General features: G+C 31.8%; 1 protein-coding gene across 6 annotated transcripts in view; it reads left to right on the forward strand.

The window, feature by feature from the left end:
* Positions 1–18,619, forward strand: part of LOC139525497 (solute carrier family 12 member 4-like) — a 73,935-nt gene that overhangs the window by 13,762 nt on the left and 41,554 nt on the right. For 3 of the 6 annotated variants that reach the window (XM_071320876.1, XM_071320879.1, XM_071320881.1), the window contains 3 exons: positions 11,946–12,037; positions 16,773–16,883; positions 18,515–18,526. In XM_071320876.1, coding sequence (XP_071176977.1) covers positions 11,946–12,037; positions 16,773–16,883; positions 18,515–18,526 — 215 coding nt within the window. Of the gene's footprint in view, positions 1–11,945; positions 12,038–16,772; positions 16,884–18,514; positions 18,527–18,619 lie in introns of those variants that run through there. The other 3 variants (XM_071320878.1, XM_071320880.1, XM_071320882.1) reach the window with 2 other exon arrangements.

Consider the following 18,619-nt stretch of genomic DNA (forward strand, 5'->3'; position numbering starts at 1 on the left):
TTTTCTGTGCAAACTTTTTTTTTCGCCTTCGGCGAAGAACAATCTATTTTTTTAGCGACAAACCGAAGACAATTTTTTTCTTTCAATTTTAGCATTACATATAGTGGCAGCTGAGGGTGAAACAAACATTTTTTTTACTCAGGGTCCAAAACAAATTATTTTTTTCACCAAAACATGGAAACAAACTTTTTTTTCCAAAAAAAAACATAGCCCCCCCCCCCCCCCCCCCCCCAGAAAATCAAATGGTTGCTGCCTTAATCATTTATTGATAAACGTAGCACTTTTATATTTATTTTAATGAAATTATTAGCAGAAGATGTACAAGTATTTCACACTTCAAGCTTAATTAAAGATGTATTTTTGAAGAAAAAAAAAGTATGTACTTCCTCCAGATTAGATCCACTCTAACAAGTGTTTTGATTTGGATTTGTTGACTACAAATCTATCTAAAATCTCAGCCAGGGAGATATGTAATCAAATGTTATCAAACATAGATATTTATTTGATGTACTTGATTAAATAATTATAACAAGTTCATCCAGATAATTAGATGGCTAAACCGTACAACAAATTTCAAGTCCTTCTTGTTGAGTATGGTAAGAAGTGCTTCAGTTTACTTCACTCAGATAAGGGAGTCTGACAGAATTTTTAAATTGACCAAAATTGAGGTCAAAAGTTCATCTCAAGTATCTGTTTTTCATGCTTTTTCAGCAGATTAAGAATAATTACTAGCTTTCAGTAAATGTGGGCATTATTGAAGAAGGTCTATTTGAGTGCTGTAATAGTTTTGACTGCGTTTATGTTGTTTTGCTTTAGTTTATAAATAGGAAACTGTATATTTCTGTTTAAATTAAATGCTGGATAAGCAAGCACGTGGGCCAATCAAAACAAATAAATTATTATTGGAGATGTAAATTTTGTTGATGATCAAATGATCTGTACCTATATAGAACTGAGATATATAGAAGACATTGCCCTTGAATGATTATTTTATACATTTTTGTGTTATTTGCAGACCTATATATATTAGATAATTAGAAATAGAAATAAGAATAAGTCTTCAGCAAAATAAAGATCTACAAATGTGTCAACTTTGCAGGAATTGTCAATTGATTATTAAAAGGAGTTATTGCCCTTGAAAGTTGGTTTAACAAAAGACTATAAGACTGACTGCAATGGTGGTAAAAATATACATATTGAAATGTCATATCTTTTACAAAGTGTGCTTATCTGACTCTTATTTTGGTTTTATTGGGGTTGGGTTTCCCTCTCATTGACATTATTTACCTGACATTTTGTTTAATATTCAACAGAATGAAAATCCTGTTTGTTTACAGTCAAATTTGTTTGAATTAAGGTTCCATTCTTCATAGTGTTATTATTATAGACAGACTGAGACTCTTTCCTCAGATATCCTAATGTGTCCATATTAAGGGAAATCAGCTAATTCTGTGATCAATGATATTGCTGCGCATGGAAACAAAACCAAAAGTAGAGAGACATGTTTATTATAGATATCAACTAATGATATTGTGCTTTCAGATAAAACAATTACCGCTTAGGATCAGTTCATTAACACTGGAGTGCCTTATATATTACAGCAAAATGGTCTTTGATTTCTGATTGATAAATTCCTAAAATGCTTTATATTTAATTAGCATCAAATGTGCAATGCTTCTCGGAAAGATTTCTCTTTGATACTGGGAAAGGGATGAAAAGTAGGACGCCATATTTACTTAGTCTATAGACATGATTTATGATCTAATTTCAGAGGTCAATTTGATTTGGGTTTTTTGGAAAGCAAAATATTTTATGCTTATCAGAAACAAACTCAATTTGAATTTTTAAAATGTTGCCATGTAATAAAAAAAATTTCAGAGAAAATATAAATATGATTTAAATGACTCCACACCCGCCCCAAAATAAAAAATAAAAAGAAATGTAATATTTGGACATAACTGACCATTAAAGCAAAGTACAAAAAAATGTATGTACTGACAATTGCCAGGTACTATAAACCTTTTGCTGTTTTTAGCAGAAGCCAGGTTCTTTATGTAGCTGACTGAGCAAATTACATACTCCAGAACTTAATATTAACAACTGAACTTATACTCAAATGTTTTATTGATCACTAACTAAAAATTCATAGGAAAACATATCCTGTAGTTCAGTGGTTTGTTGTTGGTTCCTGTCAGCTGTAATACATGTTTTTTGTGGACTGTTTTGTTAATATGAATTACTACTCTGGTTATCATGTTTTAATTGTTTCATATTTTTCATGTCATTACCTTTTAAAGCCGGTTATAATTATAGCTGTGGATTTTTCTCATAGTTGAAGGCTGTACAGTTGTCTATATTTGCTTTCATCCACTTAATTTGAACTTTGGTGGGTCTCATTTGCAATCATACAACAGCAGAAATTACCAAAAATAACGATCAGTGCAACAGACTACACTAACAAAAGTTAGTCACAGGTTATGGGAGGGTCGGAGTAATCATGCTTACAAACATGTTTAACCATGGTACATTATTTATGTGCTCATTCCAATGCTGGAATCTGTAATTCAGTGGTTGTCTTTGTTTGCTGTCTGCATATTTGTTTTTGTCGAGCCTGCAACTTTTGTTGCAGAAAGCTTGACATAGGGATAGTGATCCGGCGGCGGCGGCTACGGCGGCAGTGTTAGCTAACTTCTTAAAAGGTTTATATTTTAGAAGGTGAAAGACCTGGATGCTTCATACTTTGTAAATAGATGCCTCATGTTAGGAAGTTTCCGTCTGAGTCACATGTCCAATGTCCTTGACCTCATTTTCATGGTTCAGTGACCACTTGAAAAAAAGTTCAGAATTTTTTTAATGTTGAATTCTCTCTTATTATAAGTAATAGGATAACTATATTTGGTATGTGTGTACCTTGCAAAGTCCTCATGCCTGTCAGACAGTTTTCACTTGACCTCGACCTCGTTTCATCAGTGAACAAGGTTAAGTTTTGGTGGTCAAGTCCATATCTCAGATACTATAAGCAATAGGGCTAGTATATTTGGTGTATGGAAGGACTGGAAGGTGTACATGTCCAACTGGCAGGTGTCATCTGACCTTGACCTCATTTTCATGCTTCAGTGGGTACCAGGTATAGTTAAGTTTTTGTGTTTTGGTCTGTTTTTTTTCATACTTTATGCAATAGGTCTACTATATTTGTTGTATGGAATGATTGTAAGGTGTACATGTCTAGCGCGCAGATGTCATCTTACCTTGACCTCATTTTCATGGTTCAGTGGTCAAAGTTAAGTTTTTAAGTTTTGGTCTTTTTATCTAATATTATATGCCAAAGGTCAACTATATTTGGTGTATGGAAATATATTATGATCTATATGTCAGTCCTGCAGGTTTTATTTGACCATGACCTCAATTGCACGGTTCATTGCACAGTGTTAAGTTTTTGTGTTTTGGTCTATTTTTCTTAAACTATAAGTAATAGGTCAACTATATTTGTTGTATGGAAGCTTTGTTAGCTGTACATGTCTGCCTGGCATGGTTCATCTGACCTTGACCTCATTTTCATGGTTCATTGGTCTTTGCTTAGCTATCTTGGTTAATGTTAAGTTTATGCGACAGTTGTAATAAAGCTTTATACTTAGGACTATCAACATAATATCAATGATTAGTAAAGAAGGCGAGACATTTCAGTGTGTGCACTCTTGTCCATTTATTGCTTTAGGTTATTGATTGCCTGGTTTGAAATGCCAGGTCTTTTTATAGCATATACTACCAGTATTAGTTTTGCTCATTGATAAAGGCTTCATCATTGTGACCTATTAGTTTCCTTACATTCGTGTCCGTTGGTAGGTAGTTGCCTTATTGGACCATAATGCTGTACGTTAACACAGTTTTTGTTTTTTTTCATTAAAGAACAAATTTTTGTGTAAACAAAAGCTTAAACAGGAACCTCATCGCATGTCTTGTGGTTGCTCATAGAAATATATATATAGACGTCATTACAACAGTTGATTATTTTTTGATGTCATATTATTAGTAGTGATGCATTATTTTGCCACTCTGTATATTACAACATAGATATAAAAGATGCTATATATATTGATGGACAAAAAATTACCTTTAATTACCCCAATGCAGGCGATTTCAAATATTAAATCAGAACGTGAAGTTACTTTTAGACTTTATACCAGTATAATTTCCCTGACAAATTGATTTTTTGCCTAACTTGTTTTTTATGTGAATTACTTTTAGCACTTTCCATTTCCACAGAAACTTAATAATTAATTTTGGTTGTTTTAGAGATGCTGTCAGCATACCATAGGGACGCAGAAACTTTCATTGAGATACTTTAGTGCTATCATAGTAAATCATGTTCTGAAAATTTGCTTTTTAAACAAAAAATAAGAAATTGGATCACAAATTTTTAGGAAGAAAAATTGCAAATTTCAAACAAGTGTAGAAATGAAATATAGATCTTGGCCAACTGAGTTTTACTTGGAGTCAGTTTTCACAGTTTTTGTATTAAGATCAAACGAAAAGCAAGATTTATTACAAAAAAATATATATTTTTATTTTTAGTTTTAAATATCAGTGCAATTTACTGCATATCAGTTTCTACAAACAAAAAGATGAAGTATCTCAAAACTTGTGATAAAACATGCCTTTACAGAGAGATAGAGTATACACCACAAACACAGGGAAACTGTCCACATAACATATGAAGAGAGCAACCCTGTCAATGTGCTGTAAATTTGGATATTTGATTATGTAGTTTGTCAAATTCTGTTTACAGGGGGTCTCATTGGGGGGTTCTGATCCCGGATCCCGCTTACTGTTTTGTCAGATTCCCGTATCCCGCTTACACTATGTACCTAAGCAATTCTCATTTTTTCCCAGCACAATAATTTGACTTTCACTTGTCACACTTACAAAAAAACTGCAATCCCGCGTCACGCTTAGACCCCAATGAGACCCACTTTACAAGTTGTAATGTATAGAAAATTTTGTTCTGGTGTGGTTGATATATAATGAAAACCAACAAAATTTAGTACTGATTAATAATAATGAACCCATTTATATTGGAATGAGAGACGTCTCATTGGCACTCACACATCTTATTTATGTAGAAAGAAAGAATTTTGATGTTCTTATTTATGACACAAAATCTCAGCACAAACTTGACACAAGAAGACTCAGACTTATATATTGTGAAAATTGTTATTATTGCTGTTTTTCATCTATTTTATCTGTTCGGTATATTTTCAAGCAATGTAAAATTCCATTTACATAAACTTTGATTCACTGGCAATGTGATACTATTTAAAAAATAAATCGTTTGATAAAAAATTAAAAAGAATTTTGTGTTTGTTAGCATTTTATTGTTCGCCATAAATAACCAGCAGGAATCAAAATATTTTATTTTTTTTCAATTTTCAAACTCTTTTTAATATGAAAAATCATCATAATTTATATGTGGCTACCTGCTACTTTAGAGGTATAAGACTTTATTAAGGGAAAGCATTAGGTATTATTATATAATCAATTTTGATATTTGATAAACTGAAATTGCATAGCGTAACTAAACATACAAAAATGATCAGTGTTTGATATTAAAAAGAGCTTTTAGAAATCATAGAAAATTACCCATCTGGAAATGTTTGCAGACAAAAAACTAAAATTAATTAAGCATTATGAAACCAGTGCTTGATTTTTCTGTTTTATTTATCATTCAATCCGACAAAACATTATCTTCTTTCTCTACATACAAAAATCATCATTTGGAAATCGCCCAAAATTGAATGTACATTATATTAACGAGAAAACAAATAGAAGCAAATATTCTGTTTGTATTTTAAAAAAAAGAGGAAAGAAAATTAATTGATTAGGTACAAAGAGATAGCATTTCAGTTCACTGATTTATATAAAAGCAGATTTTATCAAAATTAAGGGCATTTTTATCAACTTTATTTCATTATTCAAAATTAATAAAGCATCAAACATTTGTTGAATAAAAAGTACATTAACAACAATATAAAACTAAACTGAAATGATTTTTGACCTTATCAATAAGTATAAAATAGAAATTTACATCAACAATTCTATTCTTCTAATTAATTTTTGGTTATAGAAGATTGAATTGATAAAAGGAGATGATAATAAAGAATTGAGGTGCCTCTGTTGCTAAGTGGTCTAGGTAGTACATTTTCGAGGAAATTTATTGGGGAAGGGAGGTAAGGTGCACAGGCCACCTATTTAGAGTTACATTTATATATAATGCAGACTTTTAACCTGTTCCATTCCAAATGACCCCCCTCACCTTTTATAAAAAAATGATTGGCAACTCAGAATCTTCATTAGTAGTCTGTCAACTCAGATGTTGTGAGTTCAAACCAGCTCATGGTTGTGCTTGACTCAGTTCTTAATCGACAATGATTACCAGTTTTCAAGCACCATTGATTGGCATTATGTTTTCTGGTCTGTGTGTCTGTTCGTTCGTCCATCCATCCGTCCGTCCGTCTGTCCCTCTTCAGGTAAAATTTTTTGGTCCAGGTAGTTTTTGATGAAGTTGAAGTCTAATCAACTTGAAACTTAGTACACATGTTTCCTATGATAGAACCTTTCTAATTTTAATGCCAAATTAGAGTTTTGACCCCCAATTTCACAGTCCACTGAACATAGAAAATGATAGTGTGGGTGGGGCATCCGTGTACTATGGACATATTTTTAGCTCACCTTTCCAAAAGGAAATGTGAGCTTTTGCCATCACTTGGCGTCCGTCGTCGTCCGTCCGTCGTCGTCCGTCCGTCGTCGTCGTCCGTCCGTCGTAAACTATTTCAAAGATCTTCTCCTCTGAAACAACTGAACCAATTTAAACCAAACTTCATCTGATTGATTCCTAGGGTATCTAGAATAAATTTTGTGTTTTAATTCCCATTTCATCAAAAAACATGGCCACCATGGCTAAAAATAGAACATAGGGGTAAAATGCAATTTTTAGCTTATAACTCAAAAACCAAAGCATTTAGAGCAAATCTGACATGGGGGTAAAGTTGTTTATCAGGTCAAGATCTATCTGCCCTGAAATTTTCAGATGAATTGGACAACCCGTTGTTAGGTTGCTGCCCCTGAATTGGTAATTTTAAGGAAATTTTGCTGTTTTTGGTTATTATCATGAATATTATTATAAATACAGATAAACTGTAAACAGCAACAATGTTCAGCAAAGTAAGATTTACAAATAAGTCAACATGACCGAAATGGTCAGTTGACCCCTTTAGGAGTTAAAGCCCTTTATAGTCAATTTTTAACCATTTTCCGTAAATCTTAGTTATCTTTTACAAAAATCTTCTCCTCTGAAACTACTGGGCCAAATTGAACCAAACTTGGCAACAATCATCATTGGGGTAACTAGTTTAAAAATTGTGTCCGGTGACCCGGCCAACCAACCAAGATGGCCACCATGGCTAAAAATAAAACATAGGGGTAAAATCAGTTTTTGGCTTATAACTCAAAAACCAAAGCATTTAGAGCAAATCTGACATGGGAGTAAAATTGTTTATCAGGTCAAAATCTATCTGCCCTGAAATTTTCAGATGAATCGGACAACCTGTTGTTAGGTTGCCGCCCCTGAATTGGTAATTTTAAGGAAATTTTGCTGTTTTTGGTTTTTGTCTTGAATATAATTATAGATGTAGATAAACTGTAAACAGCAATAATGTAACGCTTGGGGTATACAATGTTTTTTTATACTTTCATCATAAATTATATTATGAACACGAGACAAACGAGACATTTCAGTGTGTCCACTCTTGTTTTTGCTTTTGAAGAAGATATATGACAGAATGGAAGAACCATTTATATAAATTGAAAACCCAAAATAATCATTGATGGAAGATTTAAGCAAAAAATTTAAGGTGAGCGATTCAGGCTCTTGAGAGCCTCTTGTTGTTCTTCCTAAGATTGGTTTGCCTTGCAAAGAACTCTGGCAGTCACCTAAAATGAGTGGCATGATGTTGCCAAGGTTGCTAAAAGTGGTCTAATCACCAACAAACATACAATTATTAATAATAAAGGCAATATTTTAAAATAAAGACACTACATAAAAGTGTGACATTAATTGCTTAATTAAACTTACAAGGGAAAAAAAGGTTATGGTTTAAATGTATATGAAATCATATCCCATGGAAGCTAGCTTTCACCATTTCATAGTATTTTCCCTTGAGAACCAAGAAATGTTCATAATTCAAGTATATGAAGAAGTAATCAAGAAAGGAAATTGAATTTAGTTTCTCGACTTCATCTGACTTCTAGCATGTGAGAAATTGTCTTTTAGTGTTTTTACTTTGTGATAAATTATTTTGAGATTCATAAGTATGATGTAGTAATTAACCAAGAAATAATGCTGAATTTCAGTATTTTATGGACCCAGAGCATGGGAAACTATATTGTTATTTCAATGGAATATCCCACCAATCTATAAACTACTATCCGTATTTGATTACCAGTATCTATTTAACTTCTAGAAACTTAAAAGTTTTATAACATTTCCCCCAAAAATACACTTGACAAATGAGATTTCAATTATATTTATCTGTGATTCATTAACATTTTATTACATTGTTGACTTTAATTAAGACATTGATATATAAAGCATCCTTCAAATCGATGAAGAAAGTGATCTCCTAATAAGATCTTGAAACATTTGTACGCTAAATATTTAATGTCAGAAGTACAAATTTGAAAATTGTTATTTCCTTTGAAATGTACGCAGTACCTTATTTGAGAATATTAATATAAAATGATTACTAAAATGAATATTATCATTATTTCAAATAAAGATTTTACATTTCTGTTTACCTGCAATTAGCTCAGTTTTGTTTTTAATGTTTCAATGGACATACAACCCAATCTGTAAGTCAGTTGTCCAAAACTTATACCCTGTGTTTTATTTCAGGACTGGCTGCATCGTAGAAGTTTCAGTCAATAATATCTCTGTAATAGGTTTAATTTATAAATGTAACTTTTCACACGCCTTACCACCAATACTTGTTAAATTTTATATAGTCATTTTATTCTACTTTGATTAAAAGCTTCTTGAGGGGAGTTATGTCCCTTAATAAAACTTTTTTTTAAATGTCTTTTTTTTTGGATGCAACTTTCAAGTGTGTGACCAAATTACTTCACACCAATAAAAAGATGTTTGCTTGTCATTATATCTTATAAGTCAAGGAACTCTGGGTTTAGTACTAGTAGTATGGTTTTCTGTAGAATGCCTTCTCTTTATGAAGTTCTGAATTTTTCTCTAAATCTGTATATAGTACAAAACAGGGTTTATTCATAATGGGTCAATATGTTATTGTCCTGAGTAAGCAATTTTCAGCTGGACATTAAGCAGCCATCAATAGGTCATTATTGGTCATTTTGATTTAATTATCTTGATTAATGGTAGCTATGTTAACAGAGTTTTTAAGAGGTCAAGGGACTGATGCATGATGGGATATACGTTTTTAAACAACATTTCTTTTACTTGATTATCATCTGTAATGTTAAGTTACAATTGTATAATTAACTATTATTAATGGGCTGTAGACATAAACATTTAATTGACATTTTCTAGGAATTGTGAATTTGTGACCTGTTAATAATTCAATTAAAAGTTTTTGAAGTTACAAGTCTTTTTCAAAATATGACTTATCACACATATGTTTACAAATATATTTTTAATTTTTTTAGCTGAGCCAGATTTTATTATGCATCCATGCATCATACATATAAATGTTCAGTGTCTTTTAGCTTTTTGTTTTTTTTTCTCATGGAGTTCGTCTTTGACTTTGGATTTTCCATTTGATATTGTTATTCTTTTAATGGCTCAGACTGCCGATTTAGGATTGGCCATATAGTTTTCTCTCATTCATAATTTCACAAAAAATAGTTTGACAGATTTTCTTTAAAAAAACGCTTATTGAGCTTTTGAGTTTATATGCGAGTCTTGTAGGATGAGTTACAGATCAGGTTCACACAAGTTCTGCTCTGAGGATTCTTTTGCCATATCAAATGACTGTGATCTTTGAAATTTTCCACTCTAAAAAATTGGCTCCAATTTTTTTTGTGCAAGCAGCCATTCCTGTTGTTTTGACACATCTAGTTGTTCACAAAGTCCTTCTAGGACACATAAATCTTGAATCTAAGCAGAGTTGTCCTTGATTGCTAGTAATTTTACATACTAGTGGAGAAGCAGCACTGCTGTTTAAGTTTGATATGAAACCCATAAAAATACAAATAAAATTGAGAATGGAAATGGGGAATATTGTCAAAGAGACAACAATCCAACCAAAGAGCTGATAACAGCAGATGGCCACTAATGGGTCTTCTGACAATGCAGTGAGAAAAAACATATTATTACTTATTATTTATAGTCTTGCTGTTTAATTTTGTGAGAGCCAACACAGAATTTGCTGTGTATGGTAAATTTGAGTGTGTTTACGGGTTAGTTACAGTTTATGGCAGTCTTTACAGGTTATTTGCAGTTTACGGAACTGTTTCAATACAATTCTCTTTAATTAGTGTACAATCTCTTCAATTGTTCTCTCTATAAGACAGTTTCCTTAAGTTCGATGTCATAAATCCTAAAAACTATCCTGTTAGTTGAAACAAGTACATAAACTTTTTATGATTAGATTGTGCTATCAGTATATTTGCTTTTAGTAAACTCAATTTTCCAAGTTGTGCCGAAATGTTTTATAATCTTAACAAAATACATCAGAGAATCGTTACATTTACTTTTACATTGTCAGAACAGAAACCGAAGTGATGAATCAAGTGTGATGATGATATCGATAAAACTTCTCAGAAAATATTACAACAACAACCTAATCAAGTTTGGGATTGATGCAAACTTCACCAATATTTATCCCAAGTGGTACTGGAGTGCAGATAAGAAATCGGCAAAAACAACGAACATTTTTATTTGCATGTTTTGTCAAAGAATATTATATCATGATGAAAACCAGGCATGATGTAACAGAATCATAATTATATTGTCAGTAACCTTGTTTGTTAACTTGCTCACTGCTGTGATGTTATTCAATCTGGATTTTGATTGTTTTTCTGGTTTATTTGTTTTAACTTGCAGGAATTCCATGGTCCATGTTAGAATAATGCCTTTTGAAATATGTTTTTATGTTTGTCTGTATGTCCCAAAGTTTGCTTTAGTATGCCTTCACCAAATGTTATGAAACTTATGCACAATGCTTATAACCACAAAACACAGATCAAGTTCAAAATTAGTTAGCATCTGACTTCATCTGTTCTTGAGTTATGCCCCTTTTTAAACTTTGGTGGTGTCACAATCACCCTGCTAGAATTATGCCTCTTTACAAATGGAAAAATTGCTTAGTTTTTTTGTTTCTGTTCTCTTAGTGATTGTTCTTGCATCCACCAAATGTAATGAAACTTATACACAATACTTATTACCACAAAAAGCTGATTAAGTACAAATTTTGGTTGTGTCAATTTCACCATTCTTTAGTTATTTCCCTTTATAACTTTATATGATATGCAAGCGGGCACATCATTTCTGTCCCATGGACACATTCGCCATTTATTTATAGACAGTTGTACATGTAGTAGGACAGAGTTTATGATGTGATGTTAAATGTGCATTTATAACACTTTAACCTCAAAAGGCAGGTATTCAGGAAAGTTATTCTACCTTTGTATACTGAACACATGCCTTCATAGAAAAAGTTGTATTTCCAATTTGGCTGGAATACCAGCATAACCAGTACAAAATGTCATGTCCCACAGGACTTGCTGAGTACCTGCCAAATCTGAACAAAGTATTGAGTCTCATAGGAAATTCCTAAATACCTGCTTAATCAGTCCAAAATGGTGTGTCCCATAGGACTTTCTTTGAGACAAGTATTACTATATATGTTTTGCTTATTTTTTAGGAGAAGATGGAAACAGAAATCGTGATAATGAACCATTGGCAAGTCATGATGAACTGGAAGGTCCTTATGAACATCAGATGGCATTATACGAGGTACATTAATTACTTTTGTTTTGTAATGGAGACATACAATTTAATGAGAGTGATTTCATCATATTTTTTTGAAAAATAAGAATTTCACCTTCTTCTGGTAATGTGCAATAGCCTAATGTGTGGCTTATGAAAGTGTATGAACAACAATGAAATGTAGGTTACTTTGTGAAATTGGTTCTGTAAGCAAAGTTATTGCCTTCTTTAATTCTGTAAGCAAATGTATTTCCTTTGGGACTATTTAAGCAAATTGCTTTCCTTCTACAGTTATTTAAGCAAAATTATCTTGGATACTCTTAGCAAATTTCTTTCTTTCTTTTGTTATTTAAGCAATATTATCTCGGGTTCTGTTGGCAAATATTTTCCTTTTTGGTTTCTGTGACCCAAATTGTCTCCTTAGGTTCTATAAGTAAATGATTCTCTTTTTTTGGTTCTATAAGCAAATGGTTCTCCTTCTTTGGTTCTATAAGTTAATGATTCTCCTTCTTTGGTTCTATAAGCAAATGATTCTCCTTCTTTGGTTCTATAAGCAAATGATTCTCCTACTTTGGTTCTATAAGTATATGATTCTCCTTCTTTGGTTCTATAAGCAAATGGTTCTCCTTCTTTGGTTCTATAAGCAAATGATTCTCCTTCTTTGGTTCTATAAGCATATGATTCTCCTTCTTTGGTTCTATAAGCAAATTATTCTCCTACTTTGGTTCTATAAGCATATGATTCTCTTTCTTGGGTTTTATAAGCAAAATTATCTCCTTAGGTTCTATAAGCAAATGATTCTCCTTCTTGGGTTCTATAAGCAAATGATTCTCCTTCTTGGGTTTTATAAGAAAATGATTCTCCTTCTTGGGTTCTATAAGCATATGATTCTCCTTCTTGGGTTTTATAAGCAAAATTATTTTCTTAGGTTCTATAAGCAAATGATTCTCCTTCTTTGGTTCTATAAGCAAATGATTCTCCTTCTTGGGTTTTATAAGAAAATGATTCTCCTTCTTTGGTTCTATAAGCATATGGTTCTCCTTCTTTGGTTCTATAAGCAAATGATTCTCCTTCTTTTGTTCTATAAGTAAATGATTCTCCTTCTTTGGTTCTATAAGCAAATGATTCTCCTTCTTTGGTTCTATAAGCATATGATTCTCCTTCTTGGGTTTTATAAGCAAAATTATTTTCTTAGGTTCTATAAGAAAATGATTCTCCTTCTTTGGTTCTATAAGTATATGGTTCTCCTTCTTTGGTTCTATAAGCAAATGATTCTCCTTCTTTTGTTCTATAAGTAAATGATTCTCCTTCTTTGGTTCTATAAGCAAATGATTCTCCTTCTTTGGTTCTATAAGCATATGATTCTCCTTCTTGGGTTTTATAAGCAAAATTATCTCCTTAGGTTCTATAAGCAAATGATTCTCCATCTTGGGTTTTATAAGAAAATGATTCTCCTTCTTTGGTTCTATAAGCATATGATTCTCCTTCTATAGTTCTATAAGCAAATGATTCTACTTCTTTGGTTCTATAAGCAAATGGTTCTCCTTCTTTGGTTCTATAAGCAAATGATTCTCCTTCTTTTGTTCTATAAGTAAATGATTCTCCTTCTTTGGTTCTATAAGTAAATGATTCTCCTTCTTTGGTTCTATAAGCAAAAGATTCTCTTTCTTTGGTTCTATAAGTAAATGATTCTCCTTCTTTGGTTCTATAAGCAAATGATTCTCCTTCTTTGGTTCTATAACTTCTTGGGTTTTATAAGCAAAATTATCTCCTTAGGTTTTATAAGCAAATGATTCTCCTTCTTGGGTTCTATAAGTAAATGATTCTCCTTCTTTGGTTCTATAAGCATATGATTCTCCTTCTTGGGTTCTATAAGCAAATGATTCTCCTTCTTGGGTTTTATAAGAAAATGATTCTCCTTCTTTGGTTCTATAAGCATATGGTTCTCCTTCTTTGGTTCTATAAGCAAATGATTCTCCTTCTTTGGTTCTATAAGTAAATGATTCTCCTTCTTTGGTTCTATAAGCAAATGATTCTCCTTCTTTGGTTCTATAAGCATATGATTCTCCTTCTTGGGTTTTATAAGCAAAATTATTTTCTTAGGTTCTATAAGCAAATGATTCTCCTTCTTTGGTTCTATAAGCAAATGATTCTCCTTCTTGGGTTCTATAAGCAAATGATTCTCCTTCTTGGGTTTTATAAGAAAATGATTCTCCTTTGGTTCTATAAGCATATGATTCTCCTTCTATAGATCTATAAGCAAATGATTCTCCTTCTTTGGTTCTATAAGTAAATGATTCTCCTTCTTGGGTTCTATAAGCATATGATTCTCCTTCTTGGGTTCTATAAGCATATGATTCTACTTCTTTTGTTATATAGGCAAATGATTCTCCTTCTTTGGTTCTATAAGTAAATGATTCTCCTTCTTTGGTTCTATAAGTAAATCATTCTCCTTCTTTGGTTCTATAAGCAAATGATTCTCCTTCTTTGGTTCTATAAGCAAATGATTCTCCTTCTTGGGTTTTATAAGAAAATGATTCTCCTTCTTTGGTTCTATAAGCTTATGATTCTACTTCTTTGGTTCTATAAGCAAATGATTCTCCTTCTTGGGTTCTATAAGTAAATGATTCTCCTTCTTGGGTTCTATAAGTAAATGATTCTCCTTCTTTGGTTCTATAAGCATATGATTCTCCTTCTTTGGTTCTATAAGCAAATGATTCATCTTCTTGGGTTCTATAAGTTAATGATTCTCCTTCTTTGGTTCTATAAGTAAATGATTCTCCTTCTTTGGTTCTATAAGCAAATGATTCTCCTTCTTGGGTTCTATAAGTAAATGATTCTCCTTCTTGGGTTATTTTAGCAAAATTATCTCCTTAGGTTCTATAAGTTAATGATTCTCCTTCTTTGGTTCTATAAGTAAATGATTCTCCTTCTTTGGTTCTATAAGTTAATGATTCTCCTTCTTTGGTTATGTTAGCAAATGATTCTCCTTCTTTGGTTCTATAAGTAAATGATTCTCCTTCTTTGGTTCTATAAGCAAATGATTCTCCTTCTTGGGTTCTATAAGTAAATGATTCTCCTTCTTTGTTATTTTAGCAAAATTATCTCCTTAGGTTCTATAAGCAAATGATTCTCCTTCTTGGGTTATTTAAGCAAAATTATCTCCGTAGGTTCTGTAAGCAAATATTCTCCTTTTTGGTTTCTGTAAGCAAATGAAATCCTTCTTGTGTTATTTAAGCAAATTTATTTCCTTTAGGGTTATTTAAGCAAATTCATTTCTATCTTGGATTATTTTAGCAAAATTATCTCTTTGGGTTCAATAAGCAAAATTATCTGCTGGGTTTTGTAAGAAAACATTCTTCTTGGGTTCTGTAAGCAAATACTTAAGCAAAAATTAAGTATATTAAGACACCATGTGAAATAAGTTATTCAGTTAATAGGAATTCTGTTAAACTGTTCTATAGTTTGCTTATCACTGTGGAAGCAAGTCTATGAATATTTCACAATATGATGACATTTTAACACGGTATGACTGTCACATGTTAAGCTGCAGGGAACAATCTTTAATAAGCCAGGCTTTCAATCTAGCTTAAAATCTCTATAATAATAGTATGAAATGGAGAAAATCTAATTTTAGAACTGTTAACAGTTTCTGTTTAGAACGTGCACATTTAATATCAGTCAGAGAAAATAATGATGGCTGCCATTTTACATCTTTCATTTTCAATAAAGACACGTAACTTGAGTAGAGTTGATCTATATGTGAAAAAAAAACAACGTAGAAATTTTGAAGAGAATCCGAAATGTCATGCAAGGATGGCAATGATGATATAATAGCTGATATGAATTACATAATTTCATTATTCACTTCACATTTGGACCTTGAGTCATTGTTTTTGCAAAGTGCTGAAAATTGAAAAATGATGACAGACTCAACATCAGTTTTATCTTCATTAACAGTCAGATATGATGAAAATCTATGAGTTTTTAAAACGAGATGTCATTGTGATATAATTATTCTTTGCAACCAAAAACATACTTTTTAACAATATTGTTGAAACTTTCATTTTTTCTTTCTTTGTAAATCTTTTGCATATCCCTGGCAGAGGGGCTTTAAGTTTTACCCTTGTCCTTCTGGACGTATGTCCTGAAATTGGTTTACGTTCTCCTAACTTTAGTTTGCCCCAACCAAATGTTATGAAACTTATACACAATGCTTATTACCTTAAAACACAGATCAAGTTTGAATTTTGGTAGTGTAACTTTTACCATTTAAGAGTTATGCCCCTTTACAAATGGGATAATTGCTGAAATATTTGTCTCTGATCTCTTACTTAAGTTTGCCTCAACTAAATGTAATTTAAATTAGAAACAATATTTACCACAAAACTCAAATCATGTACACATTGGGGATCCTCACTTTTACAGTTCTTGAGTTATGTCCCTTTACAACTTTATGTGCAAGGAGGGCATCATCTGTGTCCCAAGGACACATTCCCCATTTATTTGATTTTTAAATGCAGCCTAATTATTTCATACAAAATTTCATAAAAATTTGAAATGTCTTTCAATATAGAAATATGGAGATGTATAATTTCAAAGAGACAATTTCAAATCCACCAAACTTCAAATGAAGTGAATGTAAGTAATTATAGGCAATTGCACATCCTTCAACAATAAAAAAAAAACACATATTGTATAGCTATTTTTTGTCTTAATTTAACTAATTGAAGTAAAACTATAATTAGAACTGTGATTTCAGGATGATTTACAGGCCAGAGGTAAAATCTCACAAATCCTTAATAGGATCGCCAATTATCAAGCTGGGATTGAACCTAACATGACCAAAGAATACAGTGATAAAGACAAACAGGTAAAGAATACACAACCATATTGTAAGTCTCCTAAACCCTCCCCCTATCTAATGTACTATAGGTCTTCTCACCACTCTGCAGTAATGTAAGTACAGCCCTTGTAAAGTCTATTATACTGAAGGTATATGCAGTATTGTAAATCTGCCCACATTAAAAGAGCTTAATTCAGTGGTTGTCTTTTTGTTTCTGTATATTATACATAAGGGTTTGTATTTGCCCATTTCTAATGCACAGTATACACATTATCTCTGTTTGTCTGTCACAAAGGTTCCCGTGAAAATTTTAAGTGAAAATTTTAACGTCACAATAGAAAATATCTCACACCACAAAGGGAAGTGGTGGTAAATTCTATCATGTATGACATTAACTTTTCAAGTGTTCAACTATCCAAATACTGTGCAGTCATTATTTGTCAGATACCAATTTGAGTGAATTACATGGGTACAGGTGTTCTTAGAAATTAAAGGTTCACCTTATTACAATTGTCTAAACTTTGGCAAAACCAACAGATTAAATATCCAAGAACATGTAAATTTTCCTTAATCCACGAAAATTGGTACCCACAAAAATATATGAATCCACAGTAGAGAAGTTCTATTAGATACCTTAAAGTAATTGATCAATTTGAATAGGCAATGATCAATCTACTAATTGGAAGCACGACCTCTGTTTTTTTACATGCCCTGTATTCAGTTACCTTCATTAGACAAGATTACATCAGTTATAGTTTGTTTATCTCATTAAGTCGTGAATGAAATCAACTTGAGAAATTAAAAAACAGGTGTTATAAAAGATTTAGGTAAAACTACAAACTCAAGGTCATAAAATTTAGTAAAACAGATTATACTTATGAAGAGAAGAAAAAAACGTACATGTTAGTTGTATTATATCATTACTATAAATTTAATGGAGGAATTTGCAATGCCATTATTTGGCTCCTGAAATGTAAAAAGAGTAAATTTTCTTAATCCTTTAAAATTGAAGTTTATTTATCACAGTTTTGGCATTTTTTGTTCAAACACAAACAAGGTCAATCTGTTTCAAGACAAACTTAACTGGTACCAACTTTCTTTTTTATCAACAACAAAAATGAAAAAAAAATAATAGCAGGCAATTAAAATCCTTAGGTTAAAGAAAGATGGGCAGTAACACATTGAGAAGAGAAATGTAACAATTCTAACAGACAAAACAGTAGTCCACAAGGTGCTACAAATCAAAGAGTTCAGTCGCTTAGGAAGGCTATGAAGAATTTTATTTGATTGCATAGACTAAGAGTTTTAACATTTTTACCTTTTTTTTTCAATTCAGGAGCCAAAAAAAAGTGACCTTCACCCTACTTTCTCCTTCAATACACATTGCAGTCATTTAATTCCTCCAAAGTTCAGTATTTCATGTGGAGTTTTTATTTTGGTTTCAAATACTATTTTTGACTTTTTAAAATGTTAAAATGTTATAATTGCTGAGGGACATAATGATATATATAATCAATAGCAGATTGTATAATAGGATAATACCCCTTTGATTTAGGTGCATTAGATAACCTTTACACGTTTAATAACATTTACTGAAAGTCATCTTGATTCAAGGTTATAACTTCAACACATGTGTATTATATTACATCATTTTACAGGACAAAAGCAAGGTATATGACACTGGCTATCTTGCATTCCCTGTTTTATCTTTTGTTATTGTTTTTTTTCTTGGATGAGGCATTCCCAACGCATGTTGTTAAGCT

The sequence above is a fragment of the Mytilus edulis genome, chromosome 5 (assembly GCF_963676685.1).
Source record: "Mytilus edulis chromosome 5, xbMytEdul2.2, whole genome shotgun sequence".
Lineage (NCBI taxonomy): Eukaryota > Metazoa > Mollusca > Bivalvia > Mytilida > Mytilidae > Mytilus > Mytilus edulis.